General features: G+C 45.6%; 1 protein-coding gene across 5 annotated transcripts in view; it reads left to right on the top strand.

Annotated features, from left to right (window-relative positions):
• The window catches only part of NFYC (nuclear transcription factor Y subunit gamma), a 63,339-nt gene extending 36,209 nt beyond the window's left edge, over positions 1–27,130 (top strand). For 4 of the 5 annotated variants that reach the window (XM_043876099.1, XM_043876098.1, XM_043876101.1 and 1 more), the window contains 8 exons: positions 5,575–5,646; positions 7,063–7,176; positions 10,381–10,476; positions 15,543–15,716; positions 18,838–18,996; positions 22,406–22,513; positions 24,920–24,979; positions 26,233–27,130. In XM_043876099.1, coding sequence (XP_043732034.1) covers positions 5,575–5,646; positions 7,063–7,176; positions 10,381–10,476; positions 15,543–15,716; positions 18,838–18,996; positions 22,406–22,513; positions 24,920–24,979; positions 26,233–26,352 — 903 coding nt within the window. In that variant the 3' untranslated portion in view covers positions 26,353–27,130. The remainder of the gene's footprint in view (positions 1–5,574; positions 5,647–7,062; positions 7,177–10,380; positions 10,477–15,542; positions 15,717–18,837; positions 18,997–22,405; positions 22,514–24,919; positions 24,980–26,232) is intronic. The other variant, XM_043876102.1, reaches the window with a different exon arrangement.
• Positions 27,131–27,805: the final 675 nt, after the last annotated feature.

The raw sequence follows: 27,805 nt of genomic DNA, 5'->3' as shown, positions 1-27,805 counted from the left end.
TTTCCCTACTCTCCAGCCTTTGGTAACCAGTGTTCAGCTTTGTTTCTATGAATTTGGCCGCTCCAAGTACCGCATATAAGTAGAATCATATAGTACTTGTCTTTTTGTGCCTGGCTTATTTCACTTACTTAGCATAATGTTTTCAAGGTTCCTCCATGTTGTAGCATATGGCAGGATTTCTTTGTTTAGGCTGAATGGTATTTCCTGTATATGTGTATATACCACATTTTGTTTATCCAGTCAGCTGTCAGTGGGCATTTGGGTTGCTTTTGTCTTGCCTATAGTGAATAATGCTGCAGTGAAGAGGAATATGGGCTTTAATTTTATCCTGCTTGGTTTAATTTCCAAGTTTGATTGACATCAGAGAAGATAGTGGTGTTGACCAACTTTTTGTAGCTAGACAGCTAGTCCTTCAGAGGTTAAAAGTGGATTACTTTGAGGGGTTCACTTTTAGTTCAAGTTTTATGAGTAAGGAGAAAGAAGACCAAGGAAGTCATTTTTAATCATTCTGTTGATGGCTAAAATTTTCCTTCCACATACTCTCAAGAAAAGAATCCTAGACTGCTACCATGGTACCTCTTAAATTAGATGCTTAGAATAATGTTTGGCTTGTAATAGTGAGTGAGTGAGTGAGTGAAAATCGCTCAGTCATGTCTGACTCTTTGCAACCCCATGGACTCTACAGTCCATGGAATTCTCCAGGTCAGAATACTGGAGTGGGTAGCTTTTCCCTTCTCCAGGGGAATCTTCCCAACCCAGGGATCAAACCCAGGTCTCCCGCATTGCAGGCGGATTCTTTACCAGCTGAGCCACAAGGGAAGCCCTGGAGTGTAATAGGTGCACAGTAAATGTTTAAATGAATCATAGACTCCTCCAGTTCAGATTTAGTGTGAAGCAGCATAGTGCTAAGTTTGAGTGAGAATGCAATCCAACGAAGTCCCTTTGCAAAACTTTTATTTTCCCTCTGCTGATGGCAAATGAAGACATCTGCTTCTCTGACCTAACCTCTGCCTGTGTGACGTGGCTGATATTTAGTATGTGCCTTTATAGAGCTCAAACAGCACTTAACAACGAGACTTCCTCAGATATAGCAGAGCCTCTTAGGCTGATACCTCAAAATGTCTACCAGATTTTTTTAAAAATCTGTATGTTCAAACTATCCAACGTAAATAAAGTTTATGAGAACACTCATAAGGTGTTGTGGTCTCTCAACATGTCTCACAGTAAGACTGTGACAGAGGTGTTCCAAAAATAAGTCATTCGAGTTTGCTAGTCCATGGGGTCGCAAAGAACTGGACACAACTGAGCGACTCAGCACAGCTGATATAGCCCATGATATATTGGAGACTCTGGCCGCAGCTGTCTCAGTCTCTGTTCTGCAGAAGCAGTCTGTCTTTTGTCTCAGCTTGGCCGTCATGCTCTCCTCATTCTTGAAAGCTCTGCATTGTCCATAAACCCAGGTGGTGCTCACCTGAAACTGAAGTTGATTAAAAATCATACCAAAATGATTATATACCAGGATGATTGTGTAAAATACTATATTCCTGCTTAGCAGAGCTCTGGGAGCAATAATTAATAGACTTCTTGGCATTAAATCTTACTCTCTAGACCTCTTTGAAAGTGGGGAAGAAAGAGCTCACTTTTGTCCTTTGTGGGGCAGGTGGGGAGGTAGTAATGCTGAATCTTAAAGAAAAATCTAATTCTCCTTCAACCTCCCTCCCTACACCCCATTTAGCCTTCAAAGTAATTTAATGCGTTGGTCACTTTCTTTTAATTGCCAGTTATATCTTTTCATTCTTCAGTGTCCCCAGATTGGAAGATGACATTTCCACCATTACAATCAAGTCAGATAACCATTTAAACAAGAACTTGGAGGTGAAGTTTGGTGGACTGCCAAAAAATAGGTCCTGTGCTGTTTGAGCCCTTCCTGTGGAACAGTGCTTCACAGACTTTATTGTCTATATGTGAACCACATGAGGGTCATGTTGAAATACAGATTTTGATTTAGCAGGTTTGGAGAGGAACCTGAGATTCTGCACTTCATTCATGTTCCCAGATGATGACATTGTGGGTCTAGGGACCTCACTTTGAGCAGCAAGGCTTTAAAGCAGTGGTCCTTAACCCTCAACTGTGGATTATACTCACCAGGGTAGTTTTCAGAAAATGTGATGCCAGGACTCCGCTCCCTAGAGTTCCTGATTCAGTTAGTCTGAGGTAGAGCCCAGATATCTTGTGTTTCAGAAGCTCCCCAAGGTTATCCTAACATGCTGTCCATGTTGAGAATCACTGATTTTGAGAAGATAGAATCTTTATTTTGCAGAGTGAGTGCCTGACAAGTAGGCCTGCAAAAGATTCCTCATCATTATTTGAAACTCCAGATGTTGTTTAGTTCAGCCTGAGACCTATTGACTGTAATTTGGCTTTAAACTCTCATTGAGTGAATTCAGACTTCTTGAAAGTTCAGCAGTTTCAGATGGCAGCATTTTTAAACATACTCGTTTGGTTGTGGTCAGGAGCACAAAGATGTTCTGAGAGAGAATCCGCTCTCCCACCTTTCTGATGTCACTCCCAAGAATAAAACGTGTCAGTTGTTACTCCACTTGGATTCGCATCAGGATAAGAAGTTAAATGATACTCCTGTCAGTTGCGTGGTTGCCAATGACAAGGGGAGCATTGAATTGAAAGCCAGTTTACCGATCATGAAGGGGCGCTTCTCTCCAATAAGCTTGTCATAAAGCCTTACATGTGACTGGAAAGCTGGGCTGAGATTATAGAAAGCTGGGCTATTGTCAGAGATAATGAGCCACACAAGCACAACTGAAGATCCTTTAAGATCTCAGGGTTTAGAGAGCATGAGAAAATTTCTCACAAAAGAAAAGATGTATGGGACTTAGAACAGAGTTTTTTGTAAGTTTCTTCCTCATTTTACTCTTCATCAAGGTGGGGCTGTATCTTGACTTTTCCTTGTTGTTTTTTTTTTAAATTTTAGTCTCATGAAAATTCTGAAAGTAATACTTTATTCTTTCAAGTTGGGGAAGGAGGTCTTTTTATCAGCTCTGAGCTTTAGTTAAGTAATCTTAGAACAGTGTTGTGGGAATTACATTAAATGACGAAGCCAAATTTGAGCATACTTGTAAGAGACCTAAATCTTGTGGTCATAATCTTGTGCTGTGTGTATCATCCTGGGAGGCCTTCCAAAGGAACTATCATCCGTAGCATTTTCTTTGGCATTTCTGTTTAGCATCATTTTGCGTGATACACCACACAAGAAGGAGGACCAGTGATTGATTTCTGTAGTTAAATGTTTTTTGTTTTTAAATCCCTTTAGGGTCTGGCCCCAATCCAGCATTCCCTTTCCTGCTTCTCCCCTCTGTACTGAGGTCATACATCTAAAACTTAAATAGGCCAGGTTTTTTTTTGTCTCTGTGCTTCTGTGTGTGCTGTGTCCTTTGTCTGAATAACATTCACATACACTTTTCCAGCAAGCAGATTTGCAGGATTCCAAGACACGATTCAGGTGTCAGCCCCTCTGTGAAACATTTGCCAACTCCTCTTGCTCACTCCAACACCTCCCCCCAACCCACCACTGCCAGTTGGTCATTTCTTTCTTTTCCCTGTGGGATTTTACACCCCCATTCTAGTATAGCTTAGGGGATTATAATATTTCTTAAGTGATAGTCTTTAAACTATTTGGCTGTTCAAAGAAAGTGAAGTTACTCAGTTGTGTCTGACTCTTTGCGACCCCATGGACTGTAGCCTACCAGGGTCCTCTGTCCATGGGATTTTCCAGGCAAGAATACTGGAGTGGGTTGCCATTTCCTTCTCCAGGGGATCTTCCCAACCCAGGGATCAAATCCGGGTCTCCCGCATTTCGTGCAGATGCTTTACCATCTGAGCCACCAGGGAAGCCCGGCTGTGTATTTGCATCTTCCACATAGTAGTAGGTATCATACATTTGCTATCAGTTGAGTTGCATGAAGGAACAGATGAAAGAGGAGGAGAAAAAATTAGAATGTGTTATGCTATCTCCTTTTGGTGAAATTTTAGTAAGCTGGACTTCTAAGCCTCTACCACTCCAGATTTTTAGAGGCTTTGTGGAAAATGCTGATACTTAATTTGGAAAAGGAAAAGATAAAAAATTGATGTTGGGGTTTTGTAGAGGTCAGTGGTAGCCAAGCAGCTTGTTGGATTTGGGTGGAGAAATTAGATGTCTTGGGATTTCCCTGGCGGTCCAGTGGTTAGAACTCCACACTTCCACTGCAGGGGGTAATGGGTTCCATCCTTGGTTGGGGAACTAAGATCCTGCATGCCACAAGGTGCGGCCAAAAAAAAAAAAAAAAATTAGATGTCTTGGTGTACATTTCATCTTAATAGTTCCTATTTTTCTGTATTCATAAAATAGATTCTGGGAAGGCTGATGATATTTTCCCAAAATGATCCACTGCCTTCTTTGACGTATAGTTGACGTTTTTTATTGGTCTTGGAAAAGAAAGTTCATTAATGCATGTTAATTACACCAAATCTCAAATAAGAGCTGCTTCCTCCGTAATGTAATGATGTAAATTCCCAGGTGAGCATATTGGATTTGGTGAATCACATTTCAGACCACTTATAGTATCAATCATTTGACACCTAGTGCCAGTAGGGATTTTGCTGATTTTAGCTAATCTCTGCCTTATCAGTTTTCTCTTCTTTGCAGCTTTGAAACCCAAAATTGATTTTTATTTCTAGAATTCCATCCATCATTGGCTGTGTATTTAAATACCAGTAGTATCAAAATAAAATGAAAAAGCACTTAAATCACAAGTAATTGAGTAGTGCTGATCGAAAATTCCTTTCCTAAATCCTTTCCATAGTAAAGTTAAGTGGTTTCTTCCCAACTTACTTAGTCTTGTTTGTTAAGAAAAAATTGACAGGACTACTCCTACATAGCAGCTGATAAATTCACCCTTACCCTTTTGCCACACTCTTCTACTCCTACCCCCATTGTACTCCTACCCCCACCCCCAGCAGATTTTGAAGATAGGGCCTTTGATGCTGTGATGGGTAAGGAGCTCCTCCCTAGTTTCTGGTGTCATGTTAGTGCAAAGGTCAGAAATAGCCAGTGTCACATTGGCTGAAGAGAGCAGTCACTGTGGTCAGGTATTGCTGGCACTTGCCCTTGTAGTGCTTGATTAGAAGGAAAAACTGGCAACTTGGAGAAGAACCCCTAAGGCCAGAAATCTCATTTTAATCTGCATATTGTAGACTGGTAAACTTTCTTAAGGGGGAAAAATGCATTCATAGTGCATCTCTATATTGTTCTTGCAAAGAACCTGGTATTGTTTGGGGTTACTTTTCATGAGGGCCCTGTTAGAAGGCATCGTAAGTTTATCCTGAAACCCTTTGTTGGAAGCTCTGCATTGGTTAAGAAGTATTTTGCTCTAGAGCTTGTGTTTTCTTAATTTCATTTGTAATTTCTCTCCTGCCATATTTTTTGAAAGGAGGGACTAAATCAACCAGGGGGTTTCATGCTGCCTGTCACATCCTATTAATTATTCCTACCATTTATGCACCTCTTGTTCCTCATTTCAGAAAGATTTCCGAGTCCAGGAACTCCCACTGGCTCGTATTAAGAAGATTATGAAACTGGATGAAGATGTGAAGGTGAATTCACGTTCATTTTTATCATACTGAAAGTAAAACAATGGGAAGATTATTGCTCATTTCTCTAGAGCTCAGAGTTTAATTAAACAAAAATGAAAGTATTACTGTCTGTTGGTTTTGTATTTGGTTCCTCTCTAAAATTGTTAAGTGAGCTGAAATTGAACAGTTTTAATTATTGTATGGTACTTTTCTGAAAATTGGGAATATCCTGTTTGCTAGCTGTTGAAATCCAAGATACTGAGTATTTGTTTTTTGAATTGCCTGATTCTTTCCACTATGTAGCGTAAACGTGTATCATCATGTCAGCAGGACAGTGACGTCTTCCTAGCATCTTATTTCGGTCTCTAGTTAGTTGATCCGAGCTCTAAGAAATGTTTGATGATGATATTGCACTTGTTATAACTTTTCAGGCTGTGAGTTGTTTTACACAATTGATGCTTGTGAGAAGATTTACTTGGGTTGACCATTTTTGTATTCCTAGGAGTTCGCCTCCTATTACAGTTCTCTCAAGAAGAGAGCAAGTCTCTCCACTTCAAATTAATAGTTTCCTGTATTTGTATAGAAAGCTAACAGTTTACAGCAGTTTTCCTTTTTATTAGCTTACTTCCTCATAGTAACATGTGAGATTTCACAGGATAAGAGTTACTAGTTTCACCATCCCGTAGATATGCGATAGACACAAAGAGGTTAAAAGAAACTCATCTAGAACTGGAGAACCAAGATCCCAGTTCTCAGCTCCTGCTTCCCTAACTCTGTCCTCACGGAGGACAGACCCCCTCTGACCACACAGACAGACCACACAGACCACCTCACGAAGGCTGCACAGGGTCCAGAGCTTTGTTTGACCAAGAGGTTGAACTTTGAATTCAGGTTCGTCAAGGCAGCTTCCATTACTTGAGGACTTATTATGTGCCAGGCACTTTTACATACATTATCTCATTTGAGTCCCACAGCAACCCTGGAAAGTTGTTACCTCTTTTTCCCTATGTAAAAAGTAAAGCCAAGAAGGATGAGAAGCTGGAGATTTTCCCTAAATCCATTGGCACTCATTATCTTTCCCCACATTGTCTCCCTTTGGCTTAGAACCTAAATCCTTCCACTTGCTGGCTCTGTGTCTATAGGCAAGTCACTTCACCTCTCCAAAATCCTAGTTTCTCTGAAAGGCTTTTATGAGAGGAAGAAAGTACATGGAAGGTGCTAGATAAATAACCTTTCTCCCTCGTCCCTTCTGTGTGCTACCTGCTTTGTCCCTGCTTTGTCATGGATTTATATTACCTTGGAATCTCTTGAGGCGACCCCCTTCTTGTTCTCTAGTCCTTGCCCCATAGCCCATTGGCAGGACATGAGATAAGGGACAAACTGACTGGTTTGAATGACTTGCTGGTGATTGACAGGGAGGGCCTACGTCTGTTGCAGATGATCAGTGCAGAAGCCCCTGTGTTGTTTGCCAAGGCAGCCCAGATTTTTATCACAGAGTTGACTCTTCGAGCCTGGATCCATACAGAGGATAACAAGCGCCGGACTCTTCAGGTAATATTGTAGAAAATTAGGCAAGCAGCTGCCTTTGCCTTCTTCCCTTGCATGGCTTTGGACCAAAGATTGTTCTTTCCTAGACCTCTGTCAAACTGATGTGTTTAACTGGCCTCTTCCTCTACTGGTGGGAAGCAGGCAGACCTTATGGCCAAGATAGTATGTATTTCCCTACCAGGAATGTTAATTTCCAACTTCCCTGTTTGTCACAGCACAGTGACTGAACTTTGTACTTGGTGAGCTCTCACTGTAAACGGAGGCTAAAGTGATTATTTATCTATTTCCAGATCTAAACAGCTTCTAGTTGGAAGCCTTCAGAGTCTCCAGGAAAGAACAGTCCCAGGAAGAATAGCCTCACTAACCTCTTTAGCATTTTTGTTCCTTCTCTGTTTTCCTGGGAATCCTTTCCTTCTTTCTTGTTTCTTTTTTTTGTTTTGTTTTAATCCAGCAAATCACTTTCTTATTGTATGAAGACCCCTTAGTCATTGGGTGTACAGACCCTCCACTCAATACCCAGGCCCTTTCTTAGAGGAAAGATTTCCCAGACGTAAGAGGAAAAGTATGGCAGATACAGGAGTGCCAGTATTTTAACAGCAACGCCAAGGAAGTACATTATGTTTTCTTTGTTTCCTGTTACCTCCAAAACTGAAAATGCATGCTTTTGTTCATTTATTCTGCAGATATTAAATGAATACCCACAGTGTGCCAAGCACTGTTCTAAGCCCTGGGAATTAATACACAAAACAGACAGAGATTCCTACCCTTAGGAATTCTATAGTCTCGTGCAGCTAGATATTGAAAACTTACTTTATATTGTCTTGGAGGAAGTCTGTGGATCTAGAGAGATCTAATTAAAGCTACCTTCAGGATCAGTTCGGATTGAAAAGTAAAATGGGCAAAGCACTTGAACAGGCCCTTCAAAGAGGAAGACACCCAAATGACCAATAAACAATGAAAAGATATGCAACATCATTTGTCATCTGGGAAATACAAATTAAAACCACAGTGAGATACTGGTTTGTACCCCCTAGAATGGCTAAAATAAAAAAGACTGACAATACCGAGTGTTGACAAGAAAGTGAAATGACTGAAACTCATTTATTGCTGGTTAGAATGTAAAGTGGTGTGATCACCTTGGAAAACTATTTAGCACTTGCTAATAAAATGCATTTCCTTAATCTCAGACCCAGCCATTCCACTCTTACATGTACTCCCCAAAGTGTGGACATTCTTGTATAAGACTGTCTGTAACAACCTTGTTTATAATAGCCAAAACCTGGAAATAGCTCAAATATCCATTGAGATGTAAATATATTAACAAATTGATGTATTCTTAAAATGGATGACTAGTCAACAGTCAGAGAAGCAAACTATTCGTGCAACAATGTGGATGAATCTCAATCATATTTAAGCAAAAGAAACAGGAAAAAGTTACACAACACATGATGTCATACACTGTCATCATCCATGGAGGCAGGAATCAGAGTGTGGTTGCCTCAGATTCGTAAGGGAAGGAGGTTGGCTGGGAAGGAATAGAAGGAACCTTTGTATGTTCTTATATGGGTGATAGCTGCCCAGGTGTGTATATGTATTCAGATTCATCAAGCTGTGTACTTGAAGTTTCTCTGGCTTTTTTGTTTTGTTTTTTTACTAAATATGATAATTGGTAAAATATTAGCATTAAAAAAGGCAAAATAAAAATGTTTAAAAGACCTGTTTAAGTATATGTTTCCAAAATTCTGTAGAATGCTTCAGTATATGTCTAAAGGTGATCATTTATTTTCTTTTTCCCCTCATTCTATCCACAGATGAGCCATCTGGGTAGCTTGAGTAGGTGACATCATCATGAATGTGATACTCTGTCGTACTCATCTTAAATGAGACCTGGCACCCTTAATGTGTGCCCTGCCTCTGTTGGGAGGGTTTATTATCAGGCTGGTGGTTGGCAAAAAGGTCGGACTGGAGTTTTGCATTTCAGTGGCTCGGGGCCATTACAAAGGCAAGGGAAGGGGAAAAAAAAAACCAGAAAATTTCCATCCCCTCCTATTTTATCTGATGAGTCACCTTTTAAGTGTGATATATAGAGCTTGCTGAGGATTTCTGTTAGCATGTTGACTTTTCCCTCCAACATTTTATTATGAAAAAATTTAACCATGAGCAAAGTTTACAGTGAACATCTGTGTAACTCACCACCTAGATCCTACCATTAACACTTTACTCGTTTTCGTCCCATATTTGTCTTTCCCTCTGTCCACCAAATCATCTGGTTTTAAATGTATTTAAAACTTTACATTCCCCTGAATACTGCAATATGTGTATCACTTATTAGTGTTCTCTATTTTTTTTTCTTTTGCTTTATAATTGTCCTACAATGAAGTACACAAACCTTAAGTATACAGTGTGTTGGTTCTTAATTTAAAAATCTTTTAGTTTTATTATTTAAAGAAAGGGAATGGCACTCTTAGAAAGAACCTCATCAGAGCAGGCCTTAGTTTCAGTAGCATTATAATAGTCAGCTGACTCACGTTCTCTTCCCCCCAGTCCCTACCCTAGTGGCTTCAGATTTCCAGTATTCATGTCATGTTACACAGTATTTAAACTGTGAATTTGACATTGTCATTTTGAATTTCAAAATAAAAATTGTAATCTTGTAGAAACTATCATATATAGATCCAATGACTAGAAAAATATTGTAAAAAGTTACTGAAATAGGATTTCAGCTAAGAAATTCAAAATAGATTATAAACTACATGTGAACCAAAGAGTCAAAATATTATTTAGGGGCTTAAAAGGTTATAAGGTTGAGTAATAGCCTAACTTTGCTAACCACAGAATGACCAGAAACCTGTCAGTTGAAAGGCTAGATTTGTACGAATGTATCTGGAGGATGATAATCTTAACAGTTGTGGGGAAGACCTTGGGGCAGGATCTAGCAGAGGTGTTAATAGTTGGAGGCTCAAATATCTAGTCTGTAGAGCATGAGCTATATGTATCTCCTTTTTTGTCAGTGTTTGTCCATCAGGTGTGATCATTTGAAGTTTGTAAGAGTTTGAGTGTGCTTTTTTTGGCTATAGGCTTGGCCGTGGGTCTTTAGTTTGACTTAGAAGTCATCATCTTAACCTTAATCGTAACTTGGAGAGTAGAAAGCCAGGTAAACTAGTTTCTCCCCAAGTTAAGTTTTCACCCTGCTTTTCTTTGTTACAGAGAAATGATATCGCCATGGCGATTACAAAATTTGATCAGTTTGACTTTCTCATCGATATTGTTCCAAGAGATGAGCTGAAACCACCGAAGCGTCAGGTGAGCTGGGAAGGCATTGCCGACGAGAGGGTGCCTTGCATCCTGGTATCAGATGATCTCCGTTTCCTCTGTCAGCACAAGTCATTTGCTTTTCCTTTGCTTCTCTTTCTCTAGACCAGATCCATCCTTAACATCTCCTGTTACTCATTTTGGGATACTTTTAACTCAATGCCTCTGAGGTGGTGTCTCAGTGAAAATAGACAAAATGAAAAGTAAAGACGAGTTACAACAGTAAAGTGTAGCTCATTTCGAAGTAACCTAGGAAGTCTATCAGAGTTCTTAAATCTGGGATGGGAGAACAGGTTATAGAGATTTTAGACTTCCGGGAAGCAGCTTCTGTGTGTGCATAGTTGTGTTTGAAAGGAGTGGACTTGGTTTTCTCTTGCTCCGGATTGTGGTTCTCTACGAAGTGTGCTGGCTGCACATTAGAATCACCTGTTAGAGTTTTTAAAAATACCAGTGCCCATGCTCTGCCCCCCACACTGACTGAAACAGAATCTGTGAGGGGGAGGCTCAGGCATCCGTCCTTTTTAAAGCTCTCCAGATGCTTTTAATGTGCAACCAGATTTGAGAACCTCTACTTAAACTTTTTCTAAGCAGTGACGAGAAGGAATGTGCCTGCCTTTCCTGCTCTTCTGTCTGCTCCTCTCCAGAGGTCACACCATTGTTTTTCAGCACTTTGGGTGCATAAAGCTCTTAATTGCAATTTTGATAGATCCCTCTCCTACGTTGCTCATCATTTTAGGCTTGCAGATTGCATGACTCACTGGCTATAGTAGAGATACTTGGAATAGTGGCAAAGTCTGGCAGGAGCAAAGCTGAGCCTTGATCTGCTTGCTTTGTTCTTGTTAATAAAATTTTCAGTGTTTTTAATGAATTATTTCATAGTATATTATCCTTAGAAATAGGAGTCATTCAGTAGTGACCATTCTCTTGTGCTGTCTCATGTTAATAACCAGTAAGAGCATGTAGGAGAAGTGGGCATCTCTAACGACCTTTGTAATTGTGACCCTGCCTGGGACCTTCGGGTCAGCAAGCCCTCTGTGCCCCCTCCCGGCCCGGGGCCCCTCTCCGCGTCTCCGCCCTCCTGGGCAGTCTTTGCGACTGTAAACATCCTTGACTGGAAGCTGTAAGGCGTCGCAAGGAGCTTTCAGTCGGATGTTTACAGCGGCAGGCTGCCACGGTCGTCCCGCCGCACGTGGCCTTTGATACACTGCAGGTTTGTGCCCACGGCGCAGTTCCTCCTCTGGGTGCGTCCCTCCTCCCTGAGAAGTCACTACAAGAACTCAGACCACTTCTCTCTCTTCCTTCCAAACAGTTGATACCACCCACCCACCCTCCCTGTTGGAATTTGTTTCAGAAGCCCCCTTTAAAAACAAGGTGGTGAGCTCTGTGACAAAATCAGGCCTTGCTCAGGCTCCTTGCATCAACTCCTGCTTGTTTCCTGTGGGCTGCCTGCCGAGCCAGCTGGCCAGAGAGAATGGTCCCGTCCTCTCCCTTCCTCCAGTGTCCTCAGTGCTTGACTCTCTTAGGGTGTCAGAGAGCTCCTTGTTACATCCTAGCCTGACTCTGAATGCTGTGATCCATCTCCTTTAAAGTGTGTCTAGCTGAGACAGCTCCTTGCTGCCTGGGTTCAGTTCTTTGCAGGCGTTCAGGCCATTGATTGGCATCCTGTTCGGGACAGCTGCTGCCTGGCCTTCTTTGAAAGGTTGAGATTGCTGAAAGCTGGCCTGAAGTTCTAAGATAGCACTTTTAATCCTCTGTAGACATGAAGTTTTCCCAAGCTCCAAATTGGCTGGCAGCTTCCTTAAGTCTTTCAAAAGCGCCTACTCTCCAAAACTCACCCTTTCTGAAGGAAGCAGCAGTTCATTCTTGCTACTGAAGCAAATGTGCTTTTGGGGGCTGGCTGCACACCACTGTGGTGATGGCCCTAGGAGGCGATGCTGCTCATTCTCTGGTGGTGTTCATCAGACTCCACTGCTGAAGAGGTTCCAAGAGCAAGCACTCTGGTTGGGGAGGCCGCTGCTAAGCTGGGCAAGTGCCCCATCGTGGAGTGATCCAGTCATTCAGAGATTGTTCTAGCACAGGGGGTGGCTTCCCACTGCTGGGGAAAGAAGTGAGCCAGAAATACTGAGTTGTTGATCTAAGGTCCTTGACTTCTCAGAGATGCTTGGGGATGTCTCTTGTTCTTTGGTGAAGCAAGTAAAGACTACTCAAGCAGGAGAGAGTTGAGGCCTGACTTTTACCCCATAAAGCTATGAGTTGAAAGTTCCTGCTCATTTAAACGTCATTTTCTCTTCACCCATTTCTTTAAACCAAGCATAATCACTCCCTTTCTAGCTTGACCTCCATTGGCAGAATGAGTCTTCTAATGCAGAAGCAGCTTAGATATGCTTCCTTCCATTCCAGTGATTGGAGAGCTGACATGCCTGTCCTCAAAATGCAAACCTTGGTGCCTCTATTTGATACTCACAGAGTGTCCCAGACATTGCCTAATTTATAAACAGCTTAAGAGGGTACTGTAGGCAGCATAGGAGAAGCTCTTTACATGTTCTCACAGCTTTTGGCAAAGGATATTTTAGCTTCTGAAAGTGGTAAAGTGTTTGCTATTTTTCTGGCAAAAAGACAGTATTCAGTTGCAGATTCGCTGTAGTCAAGGATAACTGGAGGCAGAACAGTCACAGGCCAAGGGCAGGTGAAGTCGTGGGGCTCCCTACTCCCCAAGACTTCTACAAGTTAGTTTTGGAGTTCTTAGTCCTCTATACTCGTTCATTACCCAAGAGCTTTTTCAAGTTAGGTTTGGACTTTAATGGTTAATGTTTTTTATAAAATGGGAAGGGAGTTCTGAGTGGGAAAATAAATTCATTGAACCTATTTCCAGAGCCTTGAAAAGAGTAGTTGGCCTCAGTTTCTTGGCTGGGGAGGGTATCAGTATTACCCCTGTCATAGCCAAGATCTAGTTGACTGGTGGACCTTTATTTATAAGGGTGAAAAGTTCGAGTTGAAATGGAGATAATGTTGTCACAGTTAAGTTGTTCTGGAAACTGAGACCTAGATGCAAATAAAAGGGGGCTTCCTGTTTCTTCTGCCTCAGCATGATCATGTCCAGGGTTCATACTGTTTGGGCCTGAAGCACAGAATACATTAACTTAGAAAGTTGGTTCCTGTTGAAGGGCTAGCTTAGAAACCGAGAGTGTTCAAAGTGTCTGCCTAGACTGGGTGAATGGACGTCAGGGAACCTTGCATGCTGAGATCCAAGTTTCTCAGAAGCTAGATCTCCGCAGTCCTAGTTTTAGTATCCTGGGCCCCCCAGTCCCTGGGAAGCAAAAGAATACCCAGCCCCATCCTACAGTGGACAAGAGTGTATCCCCACATGGTGGCTGCAGAATCCTAGAGGGGGCAAGAGTTTAGGGGTTCTTGTCTGTTGCTGACAGTTGTTGGGTTCAAGAGTGCTTGTCATACTCCCAACTTGGGTTAGGGCTTCCCTGGTGGCTCAGCCAGTAAGGAATCCACCTGCAGTGCAGGAGACCTGGGTTCAATCCCTTGGTCAGGAAGATCCTGTGGGGAAGAGAAGGGCAACCCACTCCACTATTCTTGCTTGGAAAATCCCATGGACAGAGGAACCTGGTGGGCTGCAGATCGTGAGGTCACAAAGAGTCAGACGTGACCGAGCAACTTAAGCATACATGCATGCACGCAGCTTGGGTTTAAAAAAAAATACTTGCCTACCTCCAATTGTCTGCCCGACCCTATGAATTTGTTTATCATTTAGCACCTGCTTATTGAGTGCCTGAAAGGAGAATAGTAATAGGGACAGTAGGGGGCAAGAGAGATCGAGGCTTTGCCTTCATAGGCCTGTCATCCTAGCAGGGAAGGTAGTGAATTTGACCAGTACAAAAAGCTTTCATGAGAAAAGGACCGTGGAAGAACAGATTGGAGATAGGGTCAATACCAACTCTGTGTATGTCCCTTTGGGGAGCTTTGAGGCAATCCACAGGGTCTCTGCCTTGGAGAAGTCTTTTCCTCTTTCCTTGAGCCTGAAAAACTCAGTCCAGAGCACAGAAGCGAGTAAGCTTAGCTGATACTTTTGCTCAGCCAGCCAAGTGGTTGTATGTTTGTACTGTATCTGTTGTCCCAGGCAGGGGTCTCGTGTGTCGCACCCCTCCGGAGCAGACGCCGATCTCTGTCAGTGGTCAGGGGCCGGCCAACCCCGGACCCTCAGACTATAACCATGCTGTAGTGCGTGTAAACATCCTACACTCTCAGCTGTGAGCTCGAGGTGGCTGGGAGAGGGTTGTTTACTCCTTCTGCCATGGAAAACGTCTGCTGAAGAAGGAACAGGCTCTTCACCCAGCAGGTCGGCCAGAATGCGACCTCCCTAGTCAGCCAAGGCAGCACCCCAGTGGAGAGCTGTCTCTCAGGCTCCCTGGGTTGCGCTTCTGTGGCTAAGTACCACCAAACCAAATATGATGCTGGATAGACACGGCCTTAGTGACCACCGAGCTCTCGACATGCTGTGAAAAGCTAGGCTCTTGACTACCAACGTTCTTGGTCCTGACATTTGCTTCTGAAATTCCAACCCAGAAAAAGCCCTGTGTCCCTTTCCCCTGCTCTTTCCCTCCGGAGGTGGTGGGGGAATGAAATAAGGAGAGTGCTGCCTATTTGGGAGATTGGGAGCCAGCCTGAGTGTTTGGGGGTACTTGCAATTAGCACTGTTCTCAGATCACAGGCCTTGACAGCATTTACTGACAAGCACAGCTAGTGCGTGGTTTTTAGTTATGGTAATTATTTGCCCATTTGCAACTCATCACGCAATGGGTGATTACTCTGTACTTCAGAAAATTGGCTGTACGTTTGTTTTGTGAAGCCTATGGAATCTGTTATTTTTAGTTCGATTTAGCACAACTGGTCTCTTCAAATTCCACTTTCCCTTGGCTTCAAATGTGGAGAACTCAGCATTCAGCAGGCAACTGCGCAGAGCCCGTTTGGGGGAAGAATGGAAATTCACTGCGGCGGCTGCTGAGTCGGTTCTTTTCCTCTTACCTGCCTCTCCTTCTGCCCCGCAGGAGGAGGTGCGCCAGTCTGTGACTCCCGCCGAGCCCGTCCAGTACTACTTCACGCTGGCTCAGCAGCCTACTGCCGTTCAAGTCCAGGGGCAGCAGCAAGGCCAGCAGACCACCAGCTCCACAACCACCATCCAGCCTGGGCAGATCATCATTGCACAGCCTCAGCAGGGCCAGGTCTGTGAGCGGCCGAGGGTGCCGTCCCAGCAAGGCAGCACCCCTTAGGTTTGGGATGGGCAAAGTGGGGCTGGGGTATATGGGCAGTCAGATCATTGTAGATCACTGGGTTTGAATTCTGGAGACCTGGGCTTGCCCCCAGACTCGGCCGCTGAGGTCATGTGTCACCTAGTCTCTCTGGACCCTGGCATCCTCATGGGTCAGATGAGGAAAGTGCAGTGAACAGGACATTCTCTGGGGTCCCTAAAACATTTTAGGAGGAAAAAAGTCTCTTTGATGCCTCCTTGAAGAGAGTGACATCTTCGTAAAAGGTCTTTTAAGTGGACTCCATGCCTGCTGTCTGCGTCTCCCCACCAGTATGGGAATTTGTATCTTTAAGGGGGCGATCAGGCATCATCGCCAGCTTGCATACATTTCCTCTCCTTTTTCTCATCATTTCTGTCTCCCACCGGATGTGTCCAATGACCTTCTCTTTTTATAACAGTAATCAGAAGATTCCTTCTCTCCCTGATGGTATTGTTGTGAAAGCAGTTAATATCCACATTGTTGGGGATCATGAAAGGCTAAAGAGAACTATGCTTCCTGAGCCCCGACTCCAAATTCCCTATCAGTCATTGTTTATCCATCAGACGTTGAGTGTCCTCTTAGCTAAAGTCCAATGCTGTGTTGAGGATACAAGCATGAATAAACCAGCCCCTATTTTTAAGAATTTAAGAATCTAGTTGGGGCTACAAATACTTACAGAGTACACCACTTGCCATGTGGGAAGTGTAAGATATTCTTAGCATTGTGTAGAGGGTGTCATGGGAGTGCTTCACAAGGGGTACCTGACAAAGATGTGAGGGAGGTGGTAGCAGAGAATGTCAGAGAAAAGTTCTCTGAAAGGAATAATGTGAGTCTTAGAGGGAATAATGGAAATGAATCAAATAAAGGGGGGAAGGAGGGCTTTCCCAGGAGAGGGCACAGCATGAGCAAAGGTGGAGAGAGACAGCACAGGGAGTGGTCGGAGGGGAGGGTGCAGCCAGCACAGGGGAGCATCTAGGCAGGTTGAAAAGATAGGCAGAGGATACATCCTAAGCAGCCATGTGTATTCTGTTAAGGAGCTGGGTCTGCCTAAAGAAAAAACATTGGGACAGAGCTAAATTTAAATTATTATGGTTTTAGAACTTATTCCCTGCTCACTTTTTTATCCATAATTTGGAAGTTTATGGAGTGCTTGCTCTTTGCTAGGCACAGTGCTGGGCTGGAGAGGTTTAAAGATGGCCACATGTCAGTCCCTGCCTCAAGGCATCCACTGCAGCATGATGCCTCAGGGACCTTCTTTGGCCGGTGTTTGTGCCTCCCCAGTGGTGAGCGCTTTGCCTGCCTAAGGCTTTATCCTGGTACAGGCTAACTTCAAGGGAGTCTGCCAAGAGCTGGCCCTGATTGGCTAATCATTCTGAAAAGCTCATGACTATGGTGCCCCGACTGCAGGGCACGCCATATGTGATTTGACATCTGCCAGGCTAACATGAGCCCTCATTTTCCTGAAATGATTTAGAAGTACCTTGGAAATCCTCTTGGGAAAATTGAGTTGGTAGTACAGTGATGAGTTGGCAGTATGCATTTCTTTTTTTTTTTTTAAGTCAGCGAGAATTTCATCTACCTCTTCTCTGCCACCCTGGACTTGCTCAGCTTGGAGCTGATAAGGCTTGTGAGGATGGTGACTTGGTTCCTCCCAGCATCTCCCAGCTCTTGTTCCCCTGTCTGACTGGTTCAGGAAGCCGTGTGGCTGCGCTTTATCACACCTCCCTGGGCCTGTAGGAGTGGCTCTTTCAAGTTGAGCTCAGGTACCTTTGTAGGACTGATAACGTATTAAAATTGGGAGGAAAGTACATTTTGGTCAAGTGAATCCTGTGTTTCCTGTCATAAAATTGGAAACATTTTTGGAGATTTGGGGAGCAGGCTGAGTTGGAGATCATGGTGTCAGAATGGGAGATGTTTCCTGTTGACCTGGCCCACTGCCTGCATGCATTACCCTCTGTCATCTTTCTCCCTACCCTCTGACAGTTTGTAGTCATTTCTTCTTACCTAGAATCCCTTGAGTCCCATCTGCAGTTCCCAGAACACCTGCTCCTTCCCTGGTAACGTTACTGCAGAGTAGACCTGTGTGGTCAGAATGTAAGAGCAATAGGGATAACAACATCGATTAAAGACCAGGATTCATTAAGACTCTCAGAGTCGTCTTAGGAGGTGATTCTTGGTTTCAGGTGGGGAGAAATCATACCCAAAGTGAAGGCTTGGGGTGCAGGTGTAGTTAAAGGCTCTACTAGCGCCACTGCCAGATGAGCAACTTATTCTGGGATCTGTAAAGGTCACATCTTTACTGCTGTAAAGGGGAGATTTAAAAAAATAACTGACCCTCTCGACAGTTTGAATCCACTCTCTCTCAAAGGAGCAAGTTTAAATTCTGTTAAAGTGTTAAATTCTATTACTTGCATAGCCTCAATTAAGATCCAGGTCTTAACAGTGTCCAGGTCTTAAGGGCGTTTGCCTCTCCCTTGGGAAGCCATGCTGTGATCTGGAGCAGCCAGCTGGCCAGCGTGGGCTGGAGTCACTCTCTGACTAAGTGGGGGTGACAGCCGGTGTGCCCTTTATGTTTCTTCCAGTGCCTTGCATGCCGAGGAAGCAGCCCAGGGTCCTAAACTGACCCCACTTCCCATTTGGTTTGCCCTCCAAACTCACCTGCTCCAGACTTGACTTCAGCCAAGTCTCGGGCGAATTATCATAGTTGCTTTTAGTTCTTTTTTACCATACCTGCCTTTCTGTCACTGATGGGGCTGTGAAAAGTTGCAACATTTGAAGCATAGAGAGAGGTATTGGGGTCGAGGCAAATACTTTGCACCCTGAGCGAAAAATTCCATTCGGCTTTCCTGTCTTTTACTTTGGAGAATGATTTTATCAATGCTCTGCGTGTGCGTAGTCCCAGGGGACTCTGCAGGTTGAGTATTGCTGGTGTTGAGATGAGGTCAGGCACTCAGGAGGGCTTTGCTCCTGGTTAACTGCTCAGCATTAACCCCTTGGTAGGCCTGATGGCTCTGGGCTATAACGCAGTCAGCTTTCTCATGACTCTCCCTTCCAGACGACACCTGTGACCATGCAGGTTGGAGAAGGTCAGCAGGTGCAGATCGTCCAGGCCCAGCCGCAAGGCCAAGCCCAGCAGGCCCAGAGTGGCACTGGACAGACCATGCAGGTGATGCAGCAGATCATCACGAACACAGGAGAGATCCAGCAGATCCCGGTAAGCCAAGCCCCGCCTTCAGGTCTGTGCGGCGCTGTGCGCAACAGTATAATCAGAAATAGTTCAAGATTTTAATACGCACACGTGCACACTTTGTTGTAAACCTGTATATCCATTACCCTAGACCACAGCTGGCTTCACTGTGTACTCCCTGCTTTCCTTTAATCCAGGTTCAGACTCACCACTGTGGGGCAGCTCCTCTAGAGTTCCCCTCCCACCGCCTATGCAAAGAGGTCATTGTAGCCACTATTCCATGCCAAGGCCCAAAGGCCCTGTGAGGCAGTCCTGTCTTGATTTGCAGAGAATAAGAGGGAGGGGTATAGAGAAGGCCATAAATACACTTGTTGCATATTTATGAGTCAGTTCCCAGTGGAGCCTGCAACAAAGTATATTTTTGGCTTTCATTTAACTTATCCATTGCTTCACTGTGGACTGCTACTTCCTATGTGCCTTGAGGGATTTCATTTCTTATATTTGTTGGCTTTTTCACTTGTACTTGTTTTTTTATTTAAGAAAAAAAAATGAAAAAAGTCCTTGTCGTAGCATGTGCCACCTATTCATTGGTCAATTTGCCACAAAAAATGTGGAAAATGCATGACATAGAGCAGGTCTGTTCCTGCCTCTCACCTTTCCTATTGTTAATGAAATGTAGGCAGATACAGAACCTCACTTGGTCTTGGCTAACCACTTCCTCTTTGAAGGAAGCTTGAAAAGTATCCTTAGCTCTATTTTGGGGACTGCTCTTCTTAATTAACAGAGTAATAGGCCAAGAGAAAGCTGAGGAATGGGGGGTATGTGCATCACTATCTCTTTTCTTTGTCACCGCTCTCTTTCTCCGGGACCCTTCCTTCTTACATGGGGTGGGGTTGGAGTGGGATGACCACATACACCCAGAAGCACCTATCGATTTCAGATTCCTTACAGCCACCAACCCATGACTTCTCTCATAAATGGTTCTCATTTTTGCATGTTAGGGCACCAAAATAAGATCATCTAAGCCAGGGTAGACTTCCCACTTCGTAGTAACTTTGAGTCTTTTAAAGACTTGGGGGCACAGAAGACTTGTTGCAGAATTTAGGACTTAGTCTTCACTGTATGCTTCCATAGGAGTCTGCATTTCTAGACTTACCAGAGTGCTAGTATCAGTGGTAACTTTCAGGAAGGAAACTATGCTCCTCTTTAGAATGCCCAGGGAGTGGGCTTCTTTGCTTTGTTGCTGTTCAGTTGCTAAGTTATGTCCCACTCTTTGTGATCTCATGAACTGTAGCACACCAGGCTTCCCTGTTCTTCACTGTCTCCCAGAGTTTGCTCAAACTCATGTCCATTGAGTCAGTGATGCCATCCAGCCATCTCATCTTCTCTTGCCCCCTTCTCCTGCCCTCAGTCTTTCCCAGCGTCAGGGTCTTTTCCAGTCAGTCGGCTCTTCTCATTAGGTGGCCAGAGTGTTGGAGCTTCAGCTTCAGCATCAGTCCTTCCAATGAATATTCGGGGTTGATTTCCATCCAAGGGGGTAGGCTTCTTTGCTCTAGTTAATGTTAAAGGGGTGTGAGGGTCCCCAGGATTATCCCTGTGGAAGAGGACTGAAGAGCAGAGCATCCCTAGATATCTAAGCCCAAGCCTAAAAGAAGACCTTGCTTCTAAGAACTGCTTAGAACTGTTTGACTCACAAGTTTTCAGTCCCATTTGAGTTTCTGCAAAGTGCTCTTCCCAGCTAGGAAATGTGAAATCCCCATGGCCGGCAGTGTACTTCCCTACTCCTGGGACCAGACTTCTTGCAGTCTTCCATCCCTTGTCCCTGGCGGGAGTTCTGGAGACTCCTGGGACCAACCACCACCAGTCTCGGCACGTGAGGTTTCCCAAGCCTCCACGCAGCTGTCTTCCTCCTCGTAAGCAACTTAATGTTGGCCTGGAAGCTGCACTGTGGGATGTAGTGGGGGGTTAGGCTTGGCATCACAACTTCCTAGCAACTCTTCTCTGCAAGTTCTCAGGAGAGAAATGACGGCAGGTCACAATATCTTGCCCTGTCTCCCTTAAACCAGACTCTTAGTGGGTTTAGATTTTGTGTCCCTCCATCTTGCCTTAGACAGTTCTGGAATGTTCTACCAGGAACTTCAATGTTCCTCTTTTCTTGGTTAAATGTTCCTCTTTTCTTGGTTCAGTGTTTATCTTTTCTTGATGGTTCAAATCCTCTTTGAAGCTGAAGTTTCAGAGAAGCAGTTTGATTTAACACTATGCAGGAGCTTCATCTATCAGCATTTTACTCATGTAAGTAAAAGCCCTTAAAATGAAGTTAACTCTTGAAGGCAAGAGGAAAATTTTCTCCAGGACAAAGGGGCATGACTTGCCTATTACCCTCAAGAAGCTCACCCTTAAAAGAAAAGCAGGTCAGGCAGCTTTTTTTCTGGAGGGTGGTGTCTAGGCCCCCACATGGAGGGAAACCATATCTGACGGTTTTCCTGGAGCCCATATCCCAAGCGTGACTGTCCATAGTCTTCCTTTGCCGACTGTTTTCTCTGCTGAGCCACAGTTCCCCTCGCATTGTAGCTGCCTTGGTCCTCTCCTCATCCTCAACGCTCAAAGCACTAATAGTTTCATGGTATGCTGGAGCATTAAGAGGCTGAGTTAAGGCTTTTAACATGCAATTAAATGCAGCATGTGGTATTATTGTATTATCTGAGACTTAATCGTAAGCCTGAGGGACTCTTAAGGGCATTTTTGTAGCTTTAGTTTCCCATGATGGGGTATTCTGTGAAAGGTTTATTGATTTAGCTTCCCCTTGGGAGGTGTTTGGCCAGAGGCTAGTACTGAATACCAGGGATCCTTAAAAGTCCCACAGACCCGCATTGGTCCTGGCTCTTGGGGACAGAGATAGTAAAGCGGGCCAGCTTTCTCTTCCAAGGTGTGCAGCATGGGGCTAGGTAGTTCTCAGGCTGTGGTCCTGAGTGATGACCATCTGCTCCAGGTTCCTGGTGGACGGATCAGCCATGCTAGGAACTGGGGTAGCAAAGGGTAGAGATGGAGGAGAAAAAGGCCCACACTTAAGGTACAGCATTCCAATAACATCAAGACAGTTGGGCATAAACTCCTAGTGTAAACTGTGAGCAGACAGCTAAGAGCCAGTGAATACTGAGGGTCCAGCCGTGCTGTTCTCACGTGTATGACAAAATCCTCTGGGAATTTCCCCCAGGTCCATTCAAGGAGCGTGCTCTTTTGTGTGACTTACGGGGTTGGGATGTTACGGTTTTGCTTGTTTTGGTCTCTGTTAAAAAGGAGCTTTTCAGAGTTGGCTTCTTCGAAGAGGTGGTGGGTGATGGGTAGGGGACAATCACTATTTCTTGTCATGAAAAGTTTGCCTGTTGAAGGTTGCATTCAGTCTCCTGTGGTCTGCTTGTCTCTGCCCCTGCCATAGGTGCAGCTGAATGCCGGCCAGCTGCAGTATATCCGCTTAGCCCAGCCTGTATCAGGCACCCAAGTCGTACAGGGACAGATCCAGACGCTTGCCACCAATGCTCAACAGGTATGTCCCCCAGAGATGCAGGGCTGAGTTGGGGGCCAGCAGGAGCTGGCTTCTGACTGGAAAGGAGGGCTCAGCACACAACTCTCTGGCCACTTCATCTTCAGCAAGAGCCACCTCCACATTCTGCACATGTGCTCTGTACCCCAAGGGACAGATGGGGTTTATCAAAGGATTGGATTCAAAGTGTGTCTCTTACTGCCTTGTTCTCGAGGGACAAGGAAACACAAGGCTGAGGAAGTGTCAGGATACCTGAGGAAAGCCCGATGTGTGTAAACGCGCAGGTCTGACTGAAGGAGGCATTTTCACAGGCTGCCTCACCATCAGGCTCAGTTTCCATCTTTAAACCTGAATGACTGTTGTGTCCTGGCATCTTCTGTGCCCTTTGGAAAGCTACTTAGATTCCCCCCCTCCCACCTTCTTGTGCACCCCTAACCAGAGACTGCCCCCTCCTCTCCCCTCACGCCCCAAGATATTGAATGCTGTGAGCCACAGGTGCTGAGGGGGCCACCTCCCTGGGCGTGGGGATTGGGGGTGTGGGCATTATTTGCAGGGAACATGGATGCTGGACGGGGAGGCATTGTTAATCAGTTCTTTTGCCTCGGACCCAAAAAAGCAGTGATCATTTAAGTGCTGGACTCGTCTGGCCCAGTTGCATTTCTAGCGATGTATCTATTGACAGTGATGACAGAGCTGAGTTTGTAGAGCAGGTCTCCAAAGATCTCATTGGGGAAAATATGAGGGATGAGCCAAAAGCCAGGCTTCTAAGTTCCATGTGGTCTCTGGGATGGTTAAAGAGCCCACTCCAAATCCATCCTTCCTTGGCTTGCTCACTGACAGGGAATCAGATCTCAAGACTGCCCCACCCTTTAGTGTACCCGCCCCCTTTAAACTTGTAAGATTCTAGCCTAGGATCCAGAAACTCTCTGTGGCACGGGATGGGAAGAAATGAGAAGGAAGAGTTCTTGGTTCCCCAGAGGTCAATTTTGGGACCAGGAACTAAAGCCAGAAAGTGGGGAGAGGTGGGTGTTAGAGAGAGAAGGAAAGAAGCAGGAAGAGGCACCTGAGGCCAGTCAAGAGTCTTCATAACAAACCGATTGACAGGTTGTAATTGTAACAGTTTGACACTTAGTAGGTGCTCAGTAAATGTTTGCTGACTGACTGTTGAATAAATTATATGTAAATGGAATTTAAAGGTAAATGAAACTTTGTTCAACTGATGTGAAGGGCAGTCCTGCTGGCCACAGGAAACAATGAAAACCTCATCTGTGAGGTATATTTTCCATTTGTCTCAGGATCACTCATTTATTCTGCAGGTGTTTCTTCAGTACTTACTTTGCACTGGGAGATGGAAAGACAAAACTTAACTCCTGCCCTCTTGGGAGGAGAAAGATCCAAAACAAAGAACAGTAGTTAGGAAACCCTTTCACCCCTGTCCCCTTATTGTTCTCACAGCCCCGTGGGTAGGCCTGATGGGTTGTTTTTGGCCGTTGTGAGGACACTCGAGAAGACAGTCCTTACCTTGCAGGGAGGCTGTGATGATTCCAGGAGAAGGTACACAGAAAGCATTAGCTAGTCAAATGTTCCATAGATAACACACACACAAACATTCTTCAGTCTTTTTTCTAGTCTACCAAGCTGTGTCCAGCAGCTGGCATTAGATGATGCAGTTCTCCATATCAGTAAATTTCTTTTAAAATGTATTTAAAATGCCCACATAAGATTTTAAGTACATGTGACAAGTGGTTTCCTTACTGCCGCCTGCCCCCACCCTTGGCCCAGAGGGTTGCGTGTGGCCTGTCTCGGAAAAAGTACTTCATAGGTTTGCCACAAGGGCTTCCACGGCCAAGGCCACCTGCTTGCCAGGGTGTTTCATATTCCACTGAGATAATCTGGGTGATACGGGTTTGGTTTGGAGCCCACCGACCACTCACCACTTTGCCCAGTGTTTTGCAGTCTGCCATCACAGGTTGAAAGACAGACTCTTAGGGTTTTTGCCTAAACTGTAAATGTTGTGCCCTGTCCTGTCAGCATCCAGGAGCTAGGTGGTTTTGTTTCGACTTGAGCCTCAGGCCTCAGAAAGACCTTATAGTGAGGGGTGGTTTGGGGTGGGGGTGGGGTTTGTGTGGACACTAAGAGAGATGGTTGCGGACGTTGTATATTGGCATCTCCACGGGCCTGTCTGTGGTGCCAGCTCTGAGGAGCCGTCAGTGCTCGGGGCGGGGGAGGGAGAGGGAGCCTTGTTTTCCTGCTACTCATCCAGCCCCTGTGCTATGCCAGGCCTCGTTCGGGCACCTCGTATGCACTGTCCATTTGATCTTCACGACCCTCTCTGGACTGGTGGGCTGGTGGACTGATGGACCAAACCCTGCAGCTCATCTGCCTACTTTGCCTTCTTGATTCCTACAGATCACACAGACAGAGGTCCAGCAAGGACAGCAGCAGTTCAGCCAGTTCACGGATGGACAGGTAGGACACCAGCCAAGGCAGGCGCAGAGGATGAGGAGCTGTTGGAGGGTAGCAGGTGCTTTCTGTGGGTTTGGTGCTTAGGGGAGCTGTCCCATCATCTTTTCACAATAAGTGGACAGAAGTTGTTAAAAACAAGTCTTGCTTGTCCTCCAAGGTTTAGAGACTTGTGGAAGTTTAAAATAACCCTAGACTTTATATAGCCCCCATGCCCATTTTACAGATGAGTAAACTGAGCCCTTGAGGTGGGAAGTGCCTTGTCTGTGCTTGCTTGGCTGTTCATTGCAGAACCAGAACTAGCGTGCAGGTCTCCAGTCTCCTTCTTTAAGAATAGCTTTTCTCTAAGCTGTGCTCTTTTTAATCTCATGGATTAGTTGAAATGCAGAGAATGTGTGACCTCTCAGCTCTCTCGGTGCCTGGAATTCAGTAATTCTAAACCCATGTGAGGAAGGAATCTTCCCTTTTCCCTCCGCCTTTCCTTCCGTGCCCTGGCCCCAGAGACCCCTGAGGACATGGTAGGATGACATGCATAAGCCTGTGTTCTCTGCTGCCCAGAAAGGGGAGGAGCTGGCATCAGAACATAGCTCTGGCTTCTGCCAGCACCAGATGCTGGCCTCACACGCAGGCCTCCTGTGTCAGGGGGTCTTAGCTCCGGGGTTTCTGGAAACACCTGAGAAGTTGTGTCCAGTTGACCCTGACCTTTCTTGGTGGCTCCGTGAGCATCTTCTCCACCCCTCGCGGGTCTTGGCTGTAGGAAGCGACTAATCCCAGGTGACCGGCCTGCCCATCAGGGCCAGTGCAGGGGCCTCAGCCTGAACCAGACACTCTAAGGAAAAAGAGAGGGGATGAACCCTACTGTCCCTGCCAGTGAGGATTACCAAGAGTTGGGGAAATGGTGACTTCCAGGCTGTTGGTACAGTGTTCAGGGTGCTTGTGTTTGTCACAGAGGAACAGCGTGCAGCGAGCTCGAGGCTCTGAGCTAGCGGGAGAGGCGGAGCCCGGAGAAGTGAAAGCCACAGGAAATGCAACCCCCAACCTCCTCCCTGCCCACCACACAGCCCCCCTCCCACTGGGCTGGTGCCTCCTGGGTCTGCTGCTCCCAGCCCCAGCAGACTGCCACTTCCTCTCCTCCCTCAGACGCCTTGCAGTGGGTGGTGGTTGAGGTATCCGGGGCCCCCAGCCAACTCGAGGCCCATAGGGAGCTGCATGCCCCTCTCCCCGGGGTGACCTCACTCTCTCCTCTCCACTCCTCGCAGCAGCTCTACCAGATCCAGCAAGTCACCATGCCTGCCGGCCAGGACCTCGCCCAGCCCATGTTCATCCAGTCAGCCAACCAGCCCTCCGACGGGCAGGCCCCCCAGGTGACCGGCGACTGAGGGCCTGAGCTGGCAAGGCCAAGGACACCCAACACAATTTTTGCCATACAACCCCAGGCAATGGGCACCGCCTCCCTCCCCAGAGGACCCCGCCGACCTTCGCGCCTCCTGCAGGCTAGGACACTGGTGCACAACGCCCCATGCCTGGGGGCCGAGATTCTCCAACAGAAAGATGCAATATTTTTTATTTCCTTTTTTCTCATTTTTTTTCCTCCAAGGAATCAATATTTCAATATGTTGAGCTGTGTGTCCAATGCTATGAAATGAAAATATTAAATAACATATTTATGGCATTTTCTCAAAGAGTGTGGTTAAGAAGTATTTCTTTTGTTTTACTTTTCTGGGTTCTTACCGCCACCACTTTTAGGGGCAGATCTCCCCAGGGGTGTGTGTAGTCTCCCGACTCTCAGAACAGCCGCTGCCCCAGGATTCGCCACCTTGTTCTGCCCTCAGGTGAAACTGGGTGACGTGTGTAGCTTCCTTTCCACTAGTGCTCTTCTCCCTGGGCCCTGCTCCTGCCCCAGAGCCCTGTGGATTTGCCTCCAGAGGCCGTGGGACCATTCCCTGCATTTACAAGACTCATTTGCCGTGGAGAGTGGATGGTTTCATTCCCAAACCCTTCTCTTCCAGGGACCCAAGGAGACTAGAACTTTGTGCATACCGCCCCCCCCAGCCCCCGTTTTCAACTTTATTTTTAAATGCATTAGAAATTGTGCTAGTCTCCTTTGCTGCATGGACTTCAAACTGCATGAAATGCAATAAATCTCATTTTAGATAAGTTGGAGTCTGGGTTTCTGTGTCTGAGGACATTGATGGGACCCTTTGCTTGGGGTTGCCTGCCTGCCTGCCTTACTTCCTGGACTATGTGTGACACATGGGCCAGATTCAGCCTGTGTCCTTGGCTGAGGGTCAAGAGAGCATCGCTCATGGAGGAAGCTCTCTATCCTTCAAGCAAGGCCTTGAGTAAGTACCTCCACTCCAGCCTTGGCACATGCTGGCACTCTGAGCTGCCTGCTACGGCCATGCCCATTACCAAAGGCCTGGCATCTGCCATGGAGGGCAGCCCAGGCCCCTTGTCAGCCGGCAGGTCAGAAGGCGTCTACAGCCAGGACTTGCTTCCTATTAATTGAAGTAGGGAGCATAGAAGGAGCATGCCACTTCTTCACTGACCACAGAGGCCAGTGGTGAGCCATCTTCCTTACCTTCACCCTGCCATTTACAGCTAGAATGAGGCCTGATGTCATGGGAAGAGCAGAGGACTGGGTGCCAGGAAAGGAACTCATGTTTTCTCAGACAGTAATATGTCATAAAACCTTGGGCAACTTCTTTCTGGGACTCTCTTAATGGGTGGAGGCCAGGCTAGGGAAGAGGCTTTAATAGATGATTTCAAGGCTGACCCTAAAGCCTGCATAATTCCCTCACCAATATCCCCCATTGTCAACCATGGTAAGCT

The sequence above is a fragment of the Cervus elaphus genome, chromosome 20 (genome assembly GCF_910594005.1).
Source record: "Cervus elaphus chromosome 20, mCerEla1.1, whole genome shotgun sequence".
Taxonomy (NCBI): Eukaryota; Metazoa; Chordata; class Mammalia; order Artiodactyla; family Cervidae; genus Cervus; species Cervus elaphus.
This window is presented reverse-complemented; position numbering and strand designations above follow the sequence as displayed.